The 24,618-nt window shown below is 37.8% G+C and overlaps 1 protein-coding gene across 1 annotated transcript in view; it reads left to right on the top strand.

Moving 5' to 3' along the window:
- Window positions 1–3,057, top strand: part of LOC150085484 (uncharacterized) — an 86,744-nt gene extending 83,687 nt beyond the window's left edge. The window contains exon 11 of the mRNA XM_090374065.1: window positions 2,085–3,057. Coding sequence (XP_090230191.1) covers window positions 2,085–2,136 — 52 coding nt within the window. The 3' untranslated portion in view covers window positions 2,137–3,057. The remainder of the gene's footprint in view (window positions 1–2,084) is intronic.
- The last annotated feature ends 21,561 nt before the right edge of the window (window positions 3,058–24,618 follow it).

The raw sequence follows: 24,618 nt of genomic DNA, 5'->3' as shown, positions 1-24,618 counted from the left end.
TTTATTGAAAGACGCTATCGCCATTGAGAAACAAGAGGAGCGTAGGCGGGTATACTTGATCCGCAACCATGTTCGTGTAGGCATGTATAGTATATTGTGTATGGCGGCTCCAGAATTTTAGTCCATTTTGCCACCAGAAAGCCAATCGCCTGAAGAGACAGCCCAGTACCCATCTGCACCACGAGTTAGTGGGCAACAACTAAGCATGAACCGTGGCAGACCACATCTCTTACTGATGATCCCAAACTCGCTTGGGATCATCAGTAACGTTATCACAAGTATATCGTAGAAGTTTTGGAACTGCGCTTTAATTAGCACATCTTCGGAATATTTAATATCAAGTGAATAAAACTCGGAATGTTAAGGATCCCATAAACTTTTTTCTTCTTTTTTTTCCCTTGATAAACCGTGGCTGCTACTAGAAAATACATTACTGAATTAAATACATTAATTCTCATATAAAAAATTAAATGAGAAATTAATTTAATTTAGTAAATAATTAAATTAAATAATTTGGTGTTCATTTTCGTACTAGAGCCACCAAAAATCAGATTATACGTCTTCCATGTTCTGTTACTGTTCGATTTTTCTTATTACCAGAATAATTTATTTTGAATAATTTATTTATTTTCCAAATATTGACTGTGCTTATTCTCTGCCATCACTCAGTGTGGTCTTTATTTCTGCAAAGACTATTTGCAAGAGATTGTGTTATTGAAAGAAATGTACCATTTTTAGTGAGATGTCACTCCTTGGTGTTTCAAAATAATATAATAAATTTTGTTAAATTTTCATTACAAACAATATTGTCAGATAAATCTAATATATCCGTAGTTTTCCAGTTTCTAAACGTATAAATTATTATAATTTAATATAAAAATCATAACAAAAGACATCAGTGAATAAACCATAAGTTTGGCGCACTATAGCCATAGAAGCTGATGCGCCAGTAAAATATCGAAACCAAAAAAAAAAAATATTGGGATCTGTTCAATGGAAACCACACATCTAAGGTGTTGCATGCTATGACTGAAAACGATTGTGATCAGCCTCAAAACGATTTGTGAGTGATTTCAATGGAAGGTGGAGGAGGATGAACGGATCAACAATTTGCTAATCGGCCACCTTTTTGCTTAATAGTACTTTGAATCTTTGTAATTGCGTATTGGTCCTCAAAGTCCAAACTTTCATTTGGACAAGGTCGTGAATTTCCCACGATTTACAATGTAGTGTGTGATGTGTAGGGATATCTTTGGATCATTTTTCTCTGAGGGAACGGTTACTGGTACTGAGAACATTACATGCTCCATACATGCATTGTATCTTCCCGTTGGCATTTATACAGGAAGTATACTATCAGTAAGCTGATGCGTGACTCCATTTCAGTCGTCGTGATATCGGAGCCCATCTTGATGCTGAATTTTCACACCGTTCGATAGATCCAGGAGAAAATGACTTTCCACCTCGTTAACCTAATTTAATTCCACCGGACATTCACCAACGAGGGTATCTGAAGGATATGGCGTACACTCTGAAATTCACTGCATTCGAATAACTTAGACACGTTACTGTAAATCTTTGCGTTATTTACAAATAAAATATTCTGACACGAAATGTTTTTTACATTATTTGCGATGCCTTGTGTATTACTAATGCCTATAAAAACTTAACTGCAATACAGCTTACCATAATAGCAAATGAAACATGTTGAACTTTATATGATTTTAAACCTAAGTAAACTAAACAAAAATGTATGTTGAATGACTGACTTATATAGGTTTTACAATTATGGGAATCGCAAAAGATATTTCAGATATAAATCGATTATTTTAAAGGATAAAGCTTTAGACTTGCATTAAGTTTAAATGCTGCTAATCTATGGAACTAAAGTATCTCTTATATAGCAACAAGTTATGTTAATTAATTAAAATAGTAAAATTGTCTTTTAATTATGTAATTTTTAGTTGTCTAACTAAATGTTAGTAGTTGAAGGGCAAAAGTAGTGTATTTTTACTATTCCAAAAAATAATTTGATTGTATAAACTGGTACTGCATGAATAAAATTATTTCTGTGTTACTTTCAGGTGGCTTGCTGCATTGGAGTACTCAATTGACAGATGGATAAAAGTTGGCTAAGGACGCCATGAGAGTGAAACATATCTACTTTTCCCTTAGACAGGGTGGACCAATACCAGTGGTCAAGTGCCACGTGACAAGCAGCGACTCAAAGCGTGAAAGCTAAAAACGAAATGGCATGACACCGTCCTTCCATCCCCTTCCTAACCTGAATTTATTCAATGGGGCATGCAAACGAACTCTTCCTTAGGTCAATACATCATATTCCATGTGTCTGGATAAAATACTGCACTTTCGAAACAGTATTTTTCTTGAACACAGAGCACGGTCGTATACTGTCAGAAACTACAGTTGGCGTTTTGGTTATTCCTATAATTTCATTAAGTTCAGTGTCATCGATATTATGAATATGCGGTCAGCGCATTTTTTCTAGTCACAAATTCTATTTTTTTTTCATTAATTACTTCTTCGATGCCAATAGATATTCACTCCTCTGTGATGGTGTATGTAGACTACTTATTACTAGATTCTCACATGGTTCGTTTAATGATAGCTTCGATTCAGCCAGTCATCGCTGTCCGAATTGTATATAATACCTTCGTTGATTCTGTGTTTCTTTAGAAGAATCTGTGTTGATTTATTTCTCACAGTTCCTACGCAATATGGACTCTTAAATGTAGACAACGGTCCCCAGGTAGTTGTGAACACTGAATCTCAACGTTCCCAAAATCACTTGTCGATCTAAGTAATAAAGTTTCTCAGTTTCTTGTTGGCTTCTTAGACAGTTTTCCCAGACACTCATAGAACTGTAACAATAGAAGACCAGTGAAATTCCGTGTGGGTTTCCTCTCCAGATTGATTCGTCAATCGTGGAAATGGAATTATAGCAATGCGGCTCTGATTCGACGATGGAAATATTTTTATGAGTTTTTTAGATGTTAGAAAGCTGTGGAAATCTATATATACGGAACAGTGTAAAGAGTTATTGAATAAAGTTTCGGCAGCTGCCGCTATTTTTGTTCTTAATTATAACTCTTAATTGTATTTCAGTTATTTTAACTTCAGTTGGCAAAACATTTAGATGGCTAAGTAAACATGACTCGTATATAAAACTTTAATTCAAATAAAATCTTTGCATTTCGGAGATTTCGAATTCCATATTGATATCTTCCTCCTAACGTACCGATGAATGGTTCGAATTCAAGATTGATATCATTCAGTTGATGATATTGTTTTTTCCATATAAATTGAAGGAAATAGCTTCATTGAATGGCTGTTTAAAAAGGGGAAAAGTCGGTGCAGTTTCACAAACCAATATTCGAATATTCTGATATTCTGCAGTTGACCATCAAACACGATTTTATTAAATTATTTCTCTTCTACTTGTCAATTTAGTGCTTTAAGTGCGGAAGGCATCTAAACAGTGTGGTTTAGATGCCTTCTAAAAGGCTCGGGCCTGATTTCAGTTGTAGGCAAAGACACAACCAAGTGCTTGGATTTGCACCTTTCCGAACTCCTTTGGGAAGGTTGAATGAGCCTTACTTGGGTAACGTACGCAGAGACTATTACACATTTCGCAATATCGAGCCCATGCTCTGCCATAAAAAGTCTAAAGCCCATTGCTAGCTTGCTCCGACAAATCGGCCACAATACAACCGTTACAGTAAAGTGGTAAACTCTTCTGGCCTCAGTCGTCCAGAGTATAAACGTAAATGTATTTATTTGTCTTTTGAAAACCAGAGCTTCCTATCCAACGAAGATGTTACACAATTTAAAGATATTACAATGCATGAAATATACACAATAGGCTCTTGTTATAAAGCCATTGAATTACGGGGATTCTCCCCAGTCCTCCACCTTGGCAGAGGTTGGCAGGGTTGTTAATGACAGTAATGGCAGTGTGCTACTGCAACAGGATCTAGATAATTTGGGCAGATGGGCTAAGAAGTGGCAACTGAAGTTTAACATTGACAAATGCAAAGTACTGCATATGGGTAGAAGTAACCCCAGAGGAACGTGCCAACTGTGTGGTACTACACTTAAGGTGATAGAAAATGAAAAAGATCTGGGAGTAAATGTGCAGTCAGGTATGAAGTTTTCTGAGCAATGCAGACAGGTTGCAAGAGCAGGTCATGGGATTTTGTCAATGATATACAGGAATTTTGCTAGCAGGGAAAAGGAGGTGATTATTCCTTTGTATAAGGCCACGCCTTGAGTACTGCGTACAGGTCTGGAGGCCTCCTTTTAGGAAGGATGTAGGTTTGCTTGAGCATGTACAGAGAAGGGCAACAAGATTGGATCCTCTTACCATGAGAGGCTTAAGTTCTGCAAATTTCAGCGGCTGGAGACTAGGCGCCTGCGAGGTGATCTGATTGAGGTGTATAATGTTTGAATGGGTTGAGCACACTGAATTCTGATGGGATTCAGAATAGATGAGCGGAAATTTGCCTTTAGCCAGCTGGTGGTTAACTGGAACAAACTTCCATCTGTCGTTGTGGAAGTTGATAGCTTAAAAAGTTCAAGGAGGAACTGGACATACATTTAGAAAGAATGGTTGTGTGAATGTTTTTTTTTTTTTTTTTTTTTTCGGCTGATGTTACATAAGTTCATACGCTTGCTTTCTTGCATCACATGCCACTATTGCTATTATTACTTAGCATCCATCTGTAACACTGCATAAAAAAAAAAATCTTTATTTATGTATATTTAACTTTCTTATATGCATTTTGTGTACATAATCCAACAGTGACATTAATTTTTTCTAGTGTCAATATTTTGGTAGCAGTTTAAGGCATTATGCTTTTGCGACATTTGTATGCATTATAAGTGCGTACTGATATGTAATATATAAATCCTGCAGTATTCGTCGTAAATACGTTTTTTATCCTGCAGTTTGCTACTGCTACCACACTCGTTTTGCTATATTACACAGGTTCGAAAGAAATGAAACATAACATCGTTGGTGACAGGAAGTTTTTCATGCATATGAAGCCTAATTTGTAATGCCTGTGACTGATAAAGACAAGTTGTGAGCACCTCATTTCTGCTATGATAGCTGAAGATCAACAGTGCAGGAATGGTTTCGTGCTATATATCTTTTGTTAAACCTCAAATATAGAAATTGTCCAGAAACCATCATGACGACTGCCAATTTTGGATGATACACATATCAGAGTTTAAAAGAGTCTACGGATCGAAAAATTGCAGTGTATGCCAACGTACCATTCTCTATTGCCTCAGAAGCCGTTTCAAATAAAGCATCACATGACTCTAATCAGCAAGAATTAGATTTATTAATGAGAGACCTGGTCTTACCAAACCCAATACAGAACTCCTGACATCTCGTTTAAAAGAGTGGAATCTACTTTGAGCTGTACGGCTTCCTCATGCAGAAAAAACATGCCACTAATGAACATTTAGACACTTTTGAAATTCCTGTGCTATTGTTTTGATTCGATTAGTCTTTTCAAGGAAATTGGTATTAGTCACAATACAGAAGAGTGGCATCGTTTCATAGACAGTTAAAATAAAATTTCCAAAGTTGTATTGCTTAACACAGATCCATGCTCGTTTCATATTTAAGAAGACTACAGAAATATGTGGCATGTGTTGGAGAAGATGGCATATCATCAGATGAAATGGGATGACCGTGAAGAATTCAAGATGCGGAGTTTTCTGAGATTGAAACGTGGTTTGGCTAAGTTCTCTTGTTTTCTATGCATACGCAGTAGACAGCACTCGGGAAGTGAATGTTCTGCCACAATTACTTGCAGCCTGCTCGCACACAATGTAGTAAACAATCCCTTGTTTATAAAGAAAGCTCTGGCTTCCATCACTCTATAGCAAGCTTGGACTGGACAAACAATTTCAGCTAAACATTTGATCCCCAAGGCGACACCTTCAAGCATATACAATTATACAATCCGTTTCAAAAATTGTCAGATTCAAAAGTGAAAGGCGCCATATTTATTGGTTCACAATTAAATAGATGTTGGCTTGACAATAACTGAAAGGCAAGATGACTGATGCAGAACAGAATGAAATGCCTGGTAGTACATTCGCCTTGTAATGAATGGCTTTCTTGGTAACATTGAGTGTAAATTACAAATAACGTGTGGACATGTTTATTGAAAATTACGGAGACATAGGATGCAGAATGTCGGTCAAGCTAGCACTCTGATTTCATTTCAGACCAAGCATGGTTGATACTAGTGAGGACACGAAGGCAGATGAATATATGATGGTCAACAGTATCTTGTTCTTGGATCGGGATGATTACACTAACCACAACAGAAAGACGTTTAAATCTAAATTTTTAAATATTTTTTAATCCTATGAAGAAACCTACTTTTTAGGCTGTTTTGACTTGTACATTAATACTCTATTCTGCGGAAGTTGATTAATTAGTTAATTAATCTGATATATTATTGCGTATTTACTTTTCTTGATGCCAGACAAAAAAAGTAAGGTCATATTCGGAATCAGCATACTTAAATTCATAGAGAAATACTAAGAAATACAGATAAAGAAAACATGAAAATTTTTCTTCTACTTTGTTCTGTTTTTCTGCCACTAGAATTCCAACTTATTTTCAGCTGTTACACTCCACATCCCACTCCCTGGTTTGTTTCTCTACTGATGCTTACTCTTTCCCTTACTTGTTTTTTTATGCTACTTTACAGTTTCCATATCCACATTCTTCATTACGCCAATCCATATGTGGTTGTGTTGTCAAATTATGGCTTAAAATATAAGCTTTCATCACCAATTATGGTGCTACTTTTATCTTTAGGTTAATATGAGTTCATACTTTGTTCCAAATGTGATTGGAAATAAAATGCTACCATTTCTCATCTACTCTTATAATTCTCTCGCTTTCTTGTTTATATATATATAAAATTTGTTTAGTATCTTCTCAGAGTACTTCCATTTTCGTGATCAATATATATATATACACCCTGACTATATATTTAACTGTTTCTCCTTCAAGGTATCTGCTATTAAACGTTAATTTGATTCGTGATTTAGTATTTTTCTGATGCTTATCCAGGAGAAGGCAAGGGAAACTTGCTGTAATTTCCTTATAGAGAATGCCATAATAGTTATGATAACTAACGAGAAATGTTCTGTAACATAATAATGGAGGCCAAGTGTTTTCCACCTAATTGGATAAAATTAGGTGGAAGACAATTGAATAAAATTGTTAATACAAGTATTAGTATTAATTATCGTACATTATCGTTATTCTTAACTGCATCGACGCAGTTTCCTTGAAAAATACTTTTACTAAATTTCCAGGAAACTTACGAAAATAAACTTTTATAATTTATGGCATGATCGCTTACAACAGAAGAAGGAACTTGTACCTTAGCACAAGGAACACACTTGTTTTTTTTATTATTAAAATCAGTTCATTCATAAGAGTAACCCGTGGATAGCCCCAAGTCTATAAGCGTGAATAGCAGAATGTAGAAACCATGTCGAAATGCCCTTGATTGTGTGTACCAATTTAGAAGCAGACAATTCTGACACTGGGCACATAGCGCCAGTATTGCCACCACATTACTCGACTTATTCACCTGAATAACAGATAAACAAGATAAAATTCTGAAGGGTGACGTATGACCCATAAAAGCATTTTGGTGATATATATACGGTGAAACTTTGGCATCCATTATGGTTTAATTGGTGTTCCATTAAGATGTTATAAGTCAACCTTTGAAGCACTAAAGTAGTGTCTAAAAGTTAAGTCCTAAGCATGAATTAAAGGCACTTGCTTTATATTAGATCAATATGAGTTAATATCCACATGTTTATAATTTATTACGTTTATTTTTATATAAATATTCATTTCTACTCACCTTTTTAAAACCCAAGAATTTGTTCTTCCCCAGACGAAAGCACTTTGTGGAATTCGTCAAAAATTGTTTCGGTTTTTGAAAAGTAAATTTTCCAGATTGTCGATTTTTTTTTATTAAATGCTCTTCCATATTGAGGCAGTCATTACAGAGAAATCAATTCGCAGTACGCTGTTAAACAGGCACATGGAATATCTCGGTTATATAACACTAAGTTATGTAACCGAGCGTGCAGCTTAAATTTTCAAAAAAAGTGCTGCTTATTTGCGTTTCGTGTTTTTTTATGAATTTGGAAAGGCTGAGTCCAAATGTGACCTTAGTTTTTTGCATAGCATCTATGATTTGGCCATAAATTTAAAAAAACTATGTAATAATAGTGTATCATATTTATTAACAATGTATGACTTCTGTGCAGAATACAGTATTAATATTTGATATAAGTAAATAACAAACTAAAAAAAAATCACAAATTAAAAAACCAGAAACCTTCTTCAGGTTAATAAAAAAACATTCTTTAAAAATTGACATTTCAGCGTCTATCATTTGTATTGAGTGATTATACCGATTTAAGAAAGAAATAGTTACCCATCATATCATCTTGGCTTCTTTGGTATATTCCCGCTCTTCACTAACGTCGCTCAGGCTTGATTTGTAAAAAATCCTGGTGAATCTTGATTGACATTCTACATCACTACCTTGTCAGTTAGTTCTTTGTCACTTTCACTTTTAAATTTATCAAGGAAGTCCTTCATTAGAAGGCGAAACGACTGCCAGGCATTTCGTTCTGTAAAATCCCCTTAACTTGTGGGCTAATAAATATGTCTCATTTCACTTTTGCATCAAACAGTTTTGGAAACGTAAATGGTGTATTCTTGAAGATGTCATCTTGAGGATCAAATGCTTTAAAAAATTGTTCAATCCTAGCTTGGTATGGAGTGGAGGAACCAAGGGATTGTTTACTACAATACAGTATTCTGCGTCAGGCTTCAACTCAATTTTGCCAGGCCACCCACTTCTTTATTGGTAACCTTCTGCCCTGTTGTCCGAAAGGTAGAGAAAGGAACTTCGTAAAACTGCCTTGCAAATTCAGAAGGTACCCTAGCATCTTACAGTCTTTACTAACATCCTTTATACTGATCATACGTGATATTTTATAACACGTGCTTCACATTTCTGTAGCTTTCTTTAATATGAACAGAGTGCGCAACAGGAATCGATGGGTGTATATTCCCACTATAATGCAACACAACTTTCAGTCTTTTACTTGAACTGTCTATGAAACTATGCCACTCTTCTGCATCGTGATTAATAACAATTGCTTCATAAAGACAGCTTGAATCAAATCAATAACACAGGGATTTTGCAAATGTAAAAAGGTTCATAGGTTACATGTCATTTCCTGTATGTAGAATGCTTGCAGTTGATATCCGGTATATTCCATTCTTTTAAACGTGATGTCTGGAGCTCTACACTGGTCGGTGAACAGTTTGGGTCTTAGATCGAAATCGTCTAATAAATCCCAATTTTTTTTCTGATTAGAGTAATATGACGCTTTAGTTTAGCAGACTTTAGAGGTGTATCCAAATTATCCTGTTCACCAGATTCGTTATCCAATTCTGAAGATTCTTCTCCGGATGAATTGGTTGGCGGGTTTAAAAACAAATGATACAGTTGGATTCAACACGCTAAATACATATAAGAAACCTTTAAATATAAAACGTTTTGTTATGCAGCGTGATCGAACCTCCCGTATACTTATATAGCATCAATAAGAGGGATTTCGCGTCGTGGCTTACACCTAATGGTTTAGTGACTACATTAAGGGAGTACTGCATATGCTTACCGCTTTCTTTAGTCTCCTGTGCGGTGTAACACAATATAAACTTTTAAACGAAAGCGCAGAAATAATAGAATTAATATACAGTGGTTTTCGTTCTTAATGCAGATATTACTGTAATACGCTGCTACGCGAGATGTGAAAGATGTGTAGAAAAGATGATGGACTTATTAATCGAATTTTCGATTAAGCACGTATTTTAAAGACAAAAAAAAAAAAGAAATATACGGTGTATTTATAAAATTACATTTTATTTACTTAGTTGGAAAGAGGGGGAGTTACGTGGTTATTTATCTTGTGGGAATGAAGTATAATTAGCATTAGTAGAGGCATGATGCAAGAAAGCAAGCTTATACAGCATCAGCAAAAAAAAAAAAAAATCTCATTTCACACAACAATTCGCTCTAAACGTTTGTCAGTTCTTCCTTGAATTTATTTAAGCTATCAACTTCCACAGCGACAAATGGAAGTTTGTTCCAGAAATCAACCACCCGCTGGCTAAAGGCAAATTTCAGAACATCTATTGTATAACTGTCCTTCCTCAATTTGAATTTATGCCCCCCCTCAGGTTCGTAATCTGAGCAGGAGGAAGAATCCCATCAGAATTGAGCCTGCTGAACCCAAGACCTTATACACCTGTATGTAGATATCAGATCACCTCGCAGGTGCTTAATCTCCAGACGCTGCAATATGCAGAATTTAAGCCTTTCTTGGCAAGAGCACTCCTTCGTTCCCCTCACCAACCCTGTCGCCTTTCTCTGTACTCGTTCTAGCAACTCTACATCCTTCCTAAAATGAGGCCTTCAGACCTGTACACATTACTCAAGGTGTGGCCTGACCATTGTCTGATACAAAGGAATAATCACATTCTTTTCCCTACTAGCAAAAATTCTGTATATCATTGACAAGACCCCATGACTTGTCTGGCAGCCTGTCTGCACTGATCAGAAAACTTCGTATCTGACTGCAAAATTACCCCTAGGTCTTTTCATTCTCTACCACCCTGAGTGTAGTATCACTCAGTTGGTACATTTCTCTGGGGTTACTTCTACCCATATGCAGTACTTTGCATTTGTCAATGTTAAACTTCAGTTGCCACTTCTCAGCCCATCTGTCCAACTTTTCTAGATCCTGTTGCAGTAGCATACTGTTGTTACTGTCACTAACAACCCTGCCGACCTTTGTATCATCTGCAGACTTGGACATTAAGCCTGATATACCTTCATCAATAATAAATATACAATATCATTAATAAATATACAAAGCGACAATAGGCCCTACGCTGAACCCTGTGGGACTCCACTAATAGCATTAGTTCACGAAGAGCATGTCCATTGATTACCATTCTGTCTTCTCCCACCCAACCACCCTTTTATCCATTGTAGATGGATAAAATTATCCTTTTATCCAGCGACTTGCCCTTAATGCCATACTGCTCCAATTTGTACAGTAGTCTTCCATGTGCAACAGTATAAAAAGCTTTACCGAAATCCAAGTATTTATGAGAGGCGAGAGGAATCTTGTCTAACCAATCTGATTAGCTACTATGACGCAGTAACAAAGGACCGGATGCTATGACGCAATAACAAACCGGATGCAAAAACTGATTTTGACATAATGCACTGTACTTAGATTTCAGTAAAGTTTTTGACACCGCTGTAGAAATTGGAGCGAGGACAGTATCTATCTTGACATTCCCAGGAAAGATTGTATGGCAGAAGACAGAGAATGGGTGTTAATTGGCACTACTGCTTGAAGTAATGTTATTAGTGGAGTTCTTCAGGGTTTAGTGAGGGCGCAGTATGGGTTTTTCTTCGAGCAAACAGAAAATTGCCCAGAACACACGCAATTTTTACAGACATAATATATACGGGGCAATATGGCCTAAGTCGAAGATGCGCCTAAACCCGCAACAGCAACAAGATTTGCAGGCGCACAAACGAGTACTTTTACCAAGAAAGATTTCAGCTCCGCAAATTGTAGTGTCAGAAAAATTGGCACCTACGAGGAGGCCTGTTTTAAGATTTTAAATGAATAATACGTAGGTTAGTGCAAATGCATCATTTTAACATAAGTCTACCAAAGTAGTTAAATTAACTAATTAAATTAGCATCGTTTTGGTTATATCTCATATTGTGACTGCCTTCACAACGAGTTGCCATGGTATTGTACTACCTCGAATAAATACCACTTCACCAGTGGAGAAGACTTATTTATTCTCAGCAAGGCGCATTATAGCCAAAGTAGCTTATGCGCCATCAAACCTCCATATCAACAACAACAATTTTCTCAGCAAATACCACCACCCAGACTGCACCGTTTTGAAATATGGTATGGGATAATAGTTCTCGGTTATCCTCATACTATCCCTATTAGACTAAGAAAAGCAATAAAGATGTAGGAAGATGATAGTAGGAGAGGTAGAGGAAGGAAATGCCGTAGAAGGAAGAAAGGGACAGTTGCTCCTTCAACTCACACAAAAGCTCATATTCCTCGAATAGGCAACGCTTCCCCAGTAGAGAAGATTGTTGTTACCTATTCGAGGAAACTCAGTGGACATCAGGCCCCCCAGACGGTACCGTTTCAAAGCTTGTTGGCTTCTCTTCGGTGGGTGGGCTGGTACCTTGGTGTTGCAATTAGTGATAACCCAGTTTTCAGGTATAAACTTCACAATATCAGAGATGCCTGATGATGCGTAGTGATATAGACTATAAAGTATTTAAGGGCATAGACTATAAAGTATTTAAGGGCAAAGGCCTCATGCTATGAGGTAGAATGACTAATATGTAGGTTAGCGCAAATGCATCATTTTAACATAGCTACCTGTGGGTGGTGGTATCCGCTGAGAATAAATAACAGTAGTCTTCTCCACTGGTGAAGTGTTATTTATTCGAGGTAGTATAATACCATGGCAACTCGTTGTGAAGGCAGTCACAATATGAGATGTAACCAAAACGATGCCAATTTAATTAATTTAACTACTTTGGTAGACTGCTATGTTAAAATGATGCATTTGCACTAATCTACATATTAGTCATTCTACCTCGTAGCATGGGGTCTTTGCCCTTAAATACTTATAGACTTTAAATTAATTGAGTAAACTATATGCTGATGGTATCCTTGCTCGGATGATATACATAAAGAAGACGTGGATTTAAATTGAGAAAGGATGGTTGCAGAATTGTCGCGAAAATTTGCTTTCAGCCAGAGACTAATTGACCGTTGGAACATACTGCCAGGTAGTAGTGTGGAAGTTAATAATTTGAACAAATTTTAGGAAGGATTAGACTAGTTATTTAGCGGGAATGGACAGATGATGTGGTTATTTTTTTTTTTTAATACTGATGCTGTATAAGCTTGCTTGCCTGCGTCATACCAACAGTAATATTTTAATTGTTTTTAGTTTTTAAGTTTCAGAACATTTCTCTTGCACACAGTTTTGATAATTTCAGTTGTTTTGTCAAATAAAGTAGCCATGAAACTAGTTTGCTGCTTCAAAATTCACCTAATCCAACCTGAAAGGTAAAACACCTGCTCTTTCCAATAAAGAGAAATTTATTGTAATTTGCGATAAATGTTTCTATTTCCCTATTAATTTAGTCCGGGGAGAATAATTTTGTAAGTTAACATAAAAGGATACGTAAAATAGTGTATCAAATAATATAACCGCTATTTTCGTTACCTGAGAAATTCTGAAAAATGGATTAAAAAACTGTCATTCTAGGACCGCGAGAATAACCTCGTCTATCCGTGTATTATGTTCATAAATTGCGTTGTTCTTTAGGCAGTTTGCATGTTTTAGAAGAAAAACCCATGTTGTTTCCAAGGGGGCGTGGGCTTGCTATCCTCGCTCGAGGTCCATTAACCTACCCACGAAATGAAAGAAGCCGATAAAAGTTCTTAGCGTCCTTTTCGGCATTCAAATTCCAACCTTTTCCACTCGGTGTGGGGGTGAATAGTGACTATTGTGCTACCCAAAAAGACTGAAAAATGGATAAGATGAATTTGGGAATTGGACACCTCACTTGCTAATATCTGTAGTCATACAAATTAACTGCAACGGCATATTTTCCCATTGGCGCGCCCTTAGTACACCAATATTTGTGGCTCCCCAAAAGTTGAAATGTAATCGACATACGCAATTTTTTTCTGAGCAGTAGGCTGGTCAAAAATTCTGCAGGGCCTTAGGGCCAAACTAATATAAATGCTCTACGGCCCGGGAGCATTCTCAATGAATGCCATTTGCGTTCCAGTGGAAGACTACAGTGAGGGCATCCATTATTGGAACTAATTACGTGTTGACTAACTGAAGGGCATAAGTAATTCACTTGTTGGAATTTTGCTTTATAACTGATTGCATCAATCAAATACAGATAGAAGATTAACACGGGGGGGGCTTGTATTCTGTTGGCGACCTCGCTTAAAGTTGTCTCACTATTTAAAATGTATTAAGTGAGAATATAAGCGTAGCTATTCTTGGTCATGTTACTGAATTCATTATTATAATCTAATTTCCTGCAAGAACTCCCCCGCGCCGTCCCCCGTACACAAATCTCCACCAAACTTGAAGCGTAATTTACTGTGAATTATTTCAAGAACAGTTAATAGGAGGAAAAACAAAATTCGGTAACGAAACACATTTAAACCGTTCTTGATTGCATGAAGTCGTTCATGATATTGGTCTTGAATTTTGCATCTAAAGGAAAATCACATTTCGAAAATTCCCAATCAGTATCGTGTTTATGATATTAATCGGAATTTAATGAGTTAATTTTAAATGAAATTAAGTAATTGCGCGAATGACTAACTGACATTGTAAATCAGGATATCATAATGATAACGGTTGAACTATTACTGTAAAGGATTAAACAGTTCCTCGCGGCTATAAGTAATCAAATAATCCTGAAGTTGTTTTTTTTCCTTTATTTTATATTCCTTGATTGAAAGAAACTATATACAGTATATAAATATAAGCGATATATAAAAAAAAGCGCATGTCACTCATCGTGAAGAGTTCACTGATGAATAAACTAACCCACTGAATGTTAAACTGAACTGAAACCTTATTTCTGACCCTTTTAACCAATCTCCACTGAATTCTGCGATCAACTTGGATCACAAACACAGACAAGTCGATCGCAGAATCTGACATACCTCCGAGTAAAGTAAAATGACTATTTTTCTTTAATATATTTGTAGAAATATATTAAATGCGTAAGTTTGATACTAACTCTTAACATTCTTGACACACATTCTCAATTATCTTGAATACAGTCGACTTTTCGACAACATTTATTACTACATTAAATCATCACAGGGCAGATTTTAAATCTTACTCGGCGGTACGCCGGGTTAGGTCAACTTATTATTGTTAATTAACTTAAGTAATTTAATTATTTTAAACTTTCAATTCTGCTACAGATTTGTTGGTGCCATCTCGAGTTTCTAACGCTCTCAAAGTCGAAAGCATTTCCAAAATGAATTCTAAACATCGTCTATTTCGAACAAAGCTATCTAACTAATTGGAAATTTCTTTTATCGCTTAAATTACTTAAGTTTATACAAACTATAATTATTGTTCATAAAATGGGAGCTAAGTGTCTTGGATTGGAAAAATTTAATTAAAGCCCACCTAATGCCTTTCACTCAAAAAGGAACGCATTTTGGGCTTTGCCACTTAGTATTATTAAACAAAAGCAAATGCACCATTTTCATCTCACTGTAGGTTAAATCGCTTATTTTATTCTTATTTAAACATATATAAAGGTCCCATGGTGTCAAGGGAATTTGAGGTGATCCCGCACATTGAGAATTATCTAATGATCTTGCTCAGCGATAAAAATTCTTTTTAAGTTGTGTAGTTTCTCTCAGCAGTTCTGTACTTGAAAAATCGCAGGAACTTGAGGAAATTCACCTTTCTTTTTTTTTATTATTACATATATTAAGCTTTACTAACTCGTTTAACCGCTTGGCTTCCTAGCGGCACCGCACTGCTCCCACCTCCCTGTGGCGGGGTCGGAGACCATTAACCCTCCAAGGGGAAAAGGATCAAACCATGGAATACAACTGTCCTTCACTTGAGCAGTGCTATCGACTAAACTGACTATGATACATCACAATAATAATAAAAAAAAGATTGTGTACGGACACACTGCAATAGGAATGTCCATCATTCCTTATCTTTCCTCCTCAATCGGACAAATTTATGAGTACATACTCTATCTCCATTTTCTAGACAAAAATGGTTAGAAAATTTGCGGGTTCGCCCATAATGGTGAGAAGACTTAGATCTACTAACGATCTATTTGATAAAACTGCGAGTCGAAAACATAATATCCTGGCCATCGAAAAGAATGTTTTTCCGACTGAAAGGAAATAGCCAATTTTATATTTTTGTGCATTAAGTAGTAATCCGTTATGTTCATGCTTTCTTTCATGTGGAGTGGGGGGGGTGCTGCTCTGTCATTTCATATGTAGAGGTGAAACAGCCAACTCACAAAAATGTACAAATTCCTCAAAGTTCATCTGCGACTTTAAACATAAGACCATTGCACATCAGCAAGCAGTTGTCATAAAATGTCAGTTATTACCAGTGTTCATGTTTGTTCATAACTATTATGAAATGACGACAATCTTATGAAACTTTTTTTTTTTAAAAATGGGAACGTTTTGAACAAAACTACTAACATTAAATATACTCATTATTAAGTTGATAGTTAATCTTCTTTGAGTTAAGATTTATATTCTGTGCAAAATGTTTTATTCGCAGTTTTCAAATCAACTTTCCTGCCTTTTGGCCCCTCTGTAATTTATATTTTTTTTATCAATTTAAAATGAAATTAATTAAACACTTCTAAGATCGACTGTGACTGCACTATTTTCTTGGTTTGTGGTGATTTCCAACTTCGTTAATTCTCTAAACATGAGACCAATTGTAAAAGACTGAAATGAATGCCAAAACGAAAAAAAAAAATAATAAAATACTTCAACGTATTCGGTATGCAGGGCTTTCATCTGGTAAGTATGGCCCTGGCACACCCGGGGTCCTGAGCTGGATTTCATCATTCTTCTCTTCCTTGGTGATTCCTCTCTCTCTCTCTTTTTTTTTTTTTTTTTGTTTCTCTCTCTCTCGATAACTTAAATTTTTTTGTCTGGTGCAGCATAAGCCTCAGGTTTCCTTGCACCATATGGCTAATAATAATAATAATACTGCAAGGTGTCTACCGAAAAATTGAAAAGTATGGTGCAACAGTTGATCTCAAGCAATATTCGGTCTCACTGAATTCACAAATGTATATTATTTTGTTTCTACAAATACTAAAATAAAACAGCAGTTTCTCACAATAACCTTAAGTTAACAATAATTGTCCATAACTACACTTATATCTGGTTTGTTTTTCGTCCAGCAAACAGTTTACCGGATGAAAAACCCGAGTTTTCCTGTAGGTTCAGTCACACTGTATTAAAAAAATAGAGCCAATAAAAATTGCGCGGGTCGTTTACAGGATTCGAATCCAGGACTTTTCCACTGACGTAGGCGGGCAGTGACTAACTACTGTTAGTACCCGCGAAGGAGCTTAGTAGGTATTTCTTACAATTGTTACGAAAGATGTTGCACCCGTCATGAGAACAAACAGTCTTAAAAGGAAAACCATATAACAAGTAAATATAAAATTTTAACAGTAGGACCTATCTTATTTTGTGTCATTCTCCACATTTATACAAAATGAAAGATGTGTGTGTCTGTAAATTGCGTGTGTTCTCTGGTCGATTTGCCTGTTTTGCTGGACGAAAAACCCCCGTTTCTGGGGTATAAACCTTGCTGTCTGCGCCTGGGACCAGTGTCTGTCGCAAGTCGGTAACCATCCAGGAGGTAATCAGGGAGATAGATAATGCCGATTCGTCGTCTGTTGTCTAGGGTTCTCTCTCTTTGTTAACAGTATTGAGACAATAAATCAGTTTCTAGTGTCCAGTTCTATGAGTCTGTTGTCTATTTCGATTTGTCAATCACTCCTGGGACACACGGTCCTGTCTGTTTGAGTGTGGTCGAGTTAGATGTTGGCGCTGTTCATTGGTAGTCAATCAGAGGAGGCTGCCACTTTGCTGCTCCTCTCTTTGTGAATATCTTGTTTCCTGGGTTGGGGTAAGAGTACTGAGTCAGTACTACAGAGTTAGTGTCTGTTTTCCGAGGGACTGTGTTGGTTGTGGAAATGCCCTTCTTTGCGTAAAGAGGTCCTGTGCATATTGCGTTAAGGCTTTGTAGTTGTTCTCACTTTCCAGGAGGTAATATTCTCGAGTTTAGTGATGAGGCAGCATCGTAGATCCTCGTAGAGAGTGGAGTGGTGCATGAGATGCTCCTAAGTCTCTGGCTGTCCATAATGGCAGAGAGGGGTATCACTTAGTCCAAGTGTCGAGAGTTTTTCTCTTATTGCTCCGTGTCCTGTTAGTAAGTAGGATGTCAGGAGTGCCGCAGAAAACCAAGTTGGGTTTTTGGGAAAGACCTTTTGGATGTCCGGAATAAATCTTTTGGTGACCTCTCCTTTTGTTGATCCTGCCAAACGGGTCTGCCAGGCACCTCTGCAGGTGGCAAGGAGTTGTTTCTTTTCGAGTTTGATGTCATTCGTTGGGTCAGTTGTAAAGTCAAGGTACGTGGATTCTCTGCATTTGGACAGTTCATAGAGCAGCCCACAGCGGATGATCTCCAGGTCAAGGGACAGGGTTCCAAACTAACCGCTTAAGGTATACTGTTGTCATGCGGCACATGGGTTGCCCCCATCTCCGCGTTGCTTTCTTTGTGGGTGTACCAGTTTGCTGGGAATGCCAGAGGTTTAAAAGTGTGTGGGTATTGTACCTGTGTAATGTCGTGTACCGTTGTTCATCTGGTCATTTAGCCGCTGGACCCCTGTTGGAGCCCAGCGTTGCCCCACCTTCGTCCCGTGGAGGCAGGCCACGAACCCAGTAGACTTAAGTTACTCTGGCAGGTCCTGCCGCGTAATTTCCTGAGACTTCGGCGGCTAGGACCTATTAAAAAAAATGTACACATACATATATATGCACATATACACAACAGTGATAATGTCCATGCAGTCGTAATTACAGCACGTGTGCATGCATTCATATGGCAGGAGCAAGGCAGTGCGTGGGATTATTGGGCCAAGACTGGGCAAAGATTATTTTTGGGCTAGATTAAATTTAATGTGTAGGGCGTTCGTGTCGTGTATAGGTAGAGTGGGGAGAGGGGGCAGAAGATTGAGGGGTAAAGGCAGAAGTATGGGGGCGACAGAGGAGATACCCCAGGTAATCAGTGTGGCATGCCCATGCCTCACCAAAAAGAAAGGTTGGGGGAATGAGGCGACTGGTCGTCTCGTCCCCCTGCCAGGAAGAGGTGTTAAAGGAGAGCCAGGCTAGTGCTTGTCTCAGGCCGCCAGAACGGCTGCTATTCGTCCTTCATTCAAATCTTTTGTCTATCTTCATGGTTGCTTGGTAGGTCATCTTTGGTGTTATGCACATTTTGGCTTCTAGCCATTATGTGCTGCTTAATGAGTTTTTCAGGATTAACTTAAACCTCCTTTTGGACTGCTTAACTTGAATGTGTCTACAGCTTGCTGATCGTTTTTCTGACGCCATGAATCCAGTCTCATTGATCTACAATAGACCAGAATGTGAATATCTCTACTGCAAGAAAATGTTAAAATCACTGATCGATTCATAATCTACCTAATTCCTTTTAGACAACAATTTGTCTTGCATAATATAAGATTTTCACAAATTTAATTATCGAGAACACAAAAAAGAATTCAAACCTTTATCTTATATTGTAATTCTGTTTTCTACTCAGGGTGATCTCTGAAAATTTGTTTTCTTGTAAATAGTATTTTATTATTACTTTTTTTTTTCGGGGGCCCCTTTTTTATATATGGAGCGGATTTTAATGATATTCACTTTGATGATCTCTCCGAATACGACGGTATATTCAGTACAAGCCTGCATCTACGTGGTTGAAACGGGTAATTTTCTTGTTCTCGGTCCGCCTCCTCGTGGCATGATCGTGTGCCGGAGTTGAGGACTTGAGATTCTTGGGATTGCCGCCCCTGATAGCAAAGTGGCCGGATGACAACATGAGCAACACAATCCCACACTATAAAAACGCTCACCCACAGATACATACATTTGTGCAAAATCCTGGAATAAATGGTCAATACTCGTCTTATATGATATTTAGAATCAAATTACCTCTTCACGCAGTGTTGCTTCTGACGAAACAGTTCCACTAAACGAGAACATCTGTTTATTGATATGGAAGGAGGGGAGGATATAACTTGGAGGTTAAGCATGTTAAAATACCTATATAGCCTCGGTCTTAGATATTACCTCTCCTTTTTTTTATTAGAAACATTTATCCAATCGGTCTTTCCAAGTTCGCGTAGGATCTAATCTCTCACGTGCCTATTTGCAAAGAGAAGGGAACATCGCAAGGATGTTAACGCTTTTCGCCATCAAAGTAAATTCCATCACAGAACAACTTCCTCTGACTGTAAATAGCACCCTCTCTATTGACGACTTTAGCATATTTTCTCAGTCATTCAACATGAGAGTTATAGAAGGACAACTGCAAAAATCCATTGATCGCCTTAACTCCTGGGAACTAGCTAATGGATTCAGGTTCTCGCCGCAAAAGATCGTTTGTGTTCATTTAGATTCATCTGATTCATCCCCTTCCTCTAGAAGGAAGGGGATGAATCAGATTGGTCCACTTGATATTGATGGGTCAACTGTTGATGACCCTGCTCAGGTAGCTAACAAACTAAATGAATATTTTGCATCGACATTCACACATGAGGAGTTATTCAGCGAGGGGAATGCCAGAGCTGTATTCAACTCTAGCAGTAAGCTACAGAATCTTGAAATAACTGGGAGTAAAGTGGAGGAGAAACTGTTGAAGATAAACACAAGAAAGGCACCCGGGGTGGATGGGATCTATCCAGTTATATAAAAGGAGGCAGCAAAGGAAGTAAGCAAACACTTAGCCATAATTATGCGAGCTTCCTTGGACTCAGGGGAGGTACCCATAGACTGGAAATGTGCAAATGTGACCCCAATTCACAAAGGAGAATCAAAGGCTGACACAAGTAATTATAGACCCGTGAGCTTAACTTCTGTTCCAGGAAAATTAATGGAGGCACTGGTTAAAGAAGCACTGCAGGATCATTTAGACAAAACTTCAGTTATAGCTCGGACACAGCATGGTTTTGTTAAGGGGAAGTCTTGCCTGACCAATTTGATTGGATATTATGATGCAGTCACAAAAGAACTGGATGCAGGGAATAACTTTGATATTATATACTTGGATCTTAGAAAGGCTTTTGATACTGTAGCACATGGAAGACTGCTACACAAATTGGAGCAGTGTGACATTGGAGGCAAATTGCTGCTATGGATTAAGGGGTGGTTGAGGGGGAGAAGACAGAGAGTGGTAATCAATGGACACTGCTCATCGTGGACTACTGTTATTAGTGGAGTTCCTCAGGGCTCAGTGTTGGGTCCATTATTGTTTTTTGTATTTATAAATGATATTGATGATGGTATATCAAGCTTAATGGCCAAGTTTGCAGACGATACAAAGGTTGGCAGGGTTGTCAAGGACACTACTGACACTATGCTGCTGCAACAGAATCTGGAAAGGTTGAGCAAATGGGCTGAGAGGTAGCAAATGAAGTTTAACATTGACAAATGTAAAGTACTACACATGGGAAACAGCAACCCCAGAGCAACGTATCAACTCTGTGGTACTACACTGACAGTGGTAGAGAATGAAAGGGACTTGGGGGTGGTTTTGCAGGCAGATATGAAGTTCTCTGAGCAGTGCAGACCGGCTGCAAGAGTAGCTCATGGAGTATTGTCAATGATATACAGGAATTTTTTCCAGCAGGGATAAGAAGGTGATTATTCCCTTGTATAAGGCAATGGTCAGGCCACACCTAGAGTACTGTATACAGGTCTGGAGGCCTCATTTCAAGAAGGATGTAGAGCTGCTGGAACGAGTACAGAGAAGGGCAACAAGATTAGTGAATGGAACAAAGGGGTGCTCTTACGAAGAAAGGCTTAAGTTTTGCAAATTACAGTGTCTGGAGACTAGGCACCAGCGAGGTGATCTGATAGAGGTGTATAAAGCCTTGAATGGTTTGAGCATGCTCAATGCTGATGGGATTCTTCCTCTAGCTCAGAATAATCACCTGAGAGGGCAAAAATTCAAATTGAGGAAAGACAGATGTAGGATAGACGTGCGGAATTTGCCTTTAGCCAGCGGGTGGTTGGTTGGTGGAACAGACTTCCATCCCTTGTAGTGGAGGTTGATAGCCTAAATAAGTTTAAGGCTCAGCTGGACAGGTATTTTGAACCAACAGAGGGGTGAAGTGGAAGTGGGTTTTTTTTTTTTTTTTTTTTTTTTTTTGGCTGATGCTGCATAAGCTTGCTTTCTTGCATCAAATGCCTCTACTAATGCTAATGCTAATTTTTGTCGTAAACGTAATCGTCATCCTGAACCTGAATCGAGGCTTGGACTAAATGCTATTTATGTAGTACTAGACACAAAATTCTTGGCACTCGTATTTGATGAAAAGTTTACGTTTCTTGAACATATCTGTCAGCTCTGTTCAAAGTACATGAGAAGCTTGGACATTCTCCATGCTCTTTCCTCTACTCCTTGTAATGCGAACCAATGCACCTTACTTCGCATCTATCGTGATATTTCGTTGGATGGACCCCATTCATCATCAGGCTATACGAACCGGACCATTTCAGACATCTGTCCAGAGCCTATATGTGGAAGCAAATGAACCACCGTTGTCGCTCCGACGTAATCAGTTGTCTTTAAAGAATGCTTTAAAACTAAAATCCCTACCAGACCATCGTACGTAGAAATCTGTTTAATGCCAAAATCACCTCCCATCCTAGTGTATACTTTCAACTGAACTGTGTTATGTATGTCCTGTAATTCATCTGATTTAGTATTAAAACATTTACAAGGTATCTATGTCCTCTGTATATTTAAATAAAAGGTGTTTTGAAATAACCTCATTTTTTATGGAAACTGCGATATTACCGAGCTGCAAGCCTTTTACTACTAATACTAGATCTTATTTATACTTTTCATTTTTGAGTAATGGTTCAAAACCACTGCTGTTTCTGCTTCTTTAATAATAGCTCAATCTGTGAAAGTGTTTTAGCAGTTTGCTGAATTCTACGTGACGCTTGTGTAGTTAACTGTTTTAGATAGAAAAGAGATTCCCAGGGGAAGGCAGCGTCGTTTTGTAAAAGACAAATCTTGTTTAACTGATCTCATAGACTAATATAATATTGTTATTCATGCGCTTATTTTGGTTTTAACAATTCATTTGCCTCGAACAAATGAGTGCTATGCAATATTAAAGTTATTTCTTTCTAGTACAGCATTGCATTAGTGTGAACATATTGAGATCCCAGGTAAGATCTTCAGACGGTTAATAGTTACTCTCAGAATCGAACTGTTAGTGTTCTTAAACATTTCTTAAATAATACTAACAAAGGGACACAGGACGTGATATAAAAATTTGCAAATGAAATGAAGGTTATGTACATCTTAAGCGCCAAAACAAATGAGGCTATGATGCGTCAGCATATTATATCTGTAATTCCGTGCGCTCATCGGTCGGCTTCGTGGCTGTAAAACCCGATTTTCTGGGAGAAAATCCATGCCACCTTTGCCTGAGACCGAATAACTCAGCCGTATTGTGAAAAAGCCCATTAAAAATTCCTATCGTCATCGACACAATTTGAACCAGGGCCTTTTCCACCCGGTGCGGGAAGGTGATACGGAAGGAGTGGTTTTTCCGAAAGCATTTTGCACGAAATATAGAAGACATCATGGCACTCCTCCAGAAGCACGAACCAGCCTGTTTTTGCTTACAGGAGATTTATATAAGGGCAAATCATGATTCCGCTATACATAACATCACGATTATTCATAAGGGTAACCAAACCCGATTTTAGGCTTTGTAATTTACAACCAGTATAAAGGCTGTTACAGTTCGTCTTACAATGAGATTTTATTTACCAGCTGGGACTGAAATCCACCAGACATTTAACTGGTCATGCAGTTTCCTCAACCTTCTTGCTTCTTAGGGATTTTAATAGACATAACACCCTATGGTGTAGCACTGATATCAATGGAAGAGGACGACTTTTTCCACATGCCTACCCGTACGTTGTCTGCCTTTGATCTTTCTATCTGCTCCCCCTTCTCTCCTCTCTTCGTTAAATTGGGACGTGGAGGAGAACCTGTATGAAAGTGATCACTTCCCAGTGATAACCACCCTAATTAATGGGAGACCGTGCCTTCCTTTCAGGTTACTACGATGGAAGTTTTATCAGGCTGATTGGAATCCTTTCAACGTCTAGCAAAATTTGACATCACTGCAGTCAGTCAGGAGCCGATCAATTATGTAGTGATGTACATCACAGAAAATATTGTTCATGCAGCTGCAACTGCCATACCAAAAACATCTATTCGGTTTCTGCCTTTTCAAAAACCATGGTGGAATTCAGAATGCACAGCGGAAAACAAGGCACAAAACAAAGCTTGGGTGATATTCCGACCGTGCCCTACCACAGCCAATCTAATATCCCTTTAATTTTTTTTTATTTTAATTATTATATTAGGGCCACCCGTAATTTCTTACATATGCCCGTTTATATTAGGTCTATAAATTGCGTGTGTTCTATGGTACACTTGCCTGTTTTGCTGGACCAAAAAAACCTGGTTTCTGGGGTTAATATCCTTTAAACATGCAAGAGCCAAAGCAAGCTAGA

The sequence above is a fragment of the Mastigoproctus giganteus genome, chromosome 5 (assembly GCF_048544385.1).
Source record: "Mastigoproctus giganteus isolate SK-2022 chromosome 5, ASM4854438v1, whole genome shotgun sequence".
NCBI classification, from domain to species: domain Eukaryota; kingdom Metazoa; phylum Arthropoda; class Arachnida; order Uropygi; family Thelyphonidae; genus Mastigoproctus; species Mastigoproctus giganteus.
Note: the sequence above shows the minus strand (reverse complement) of the source record. Positions and strands in the feature narration are given on the sequence as shown.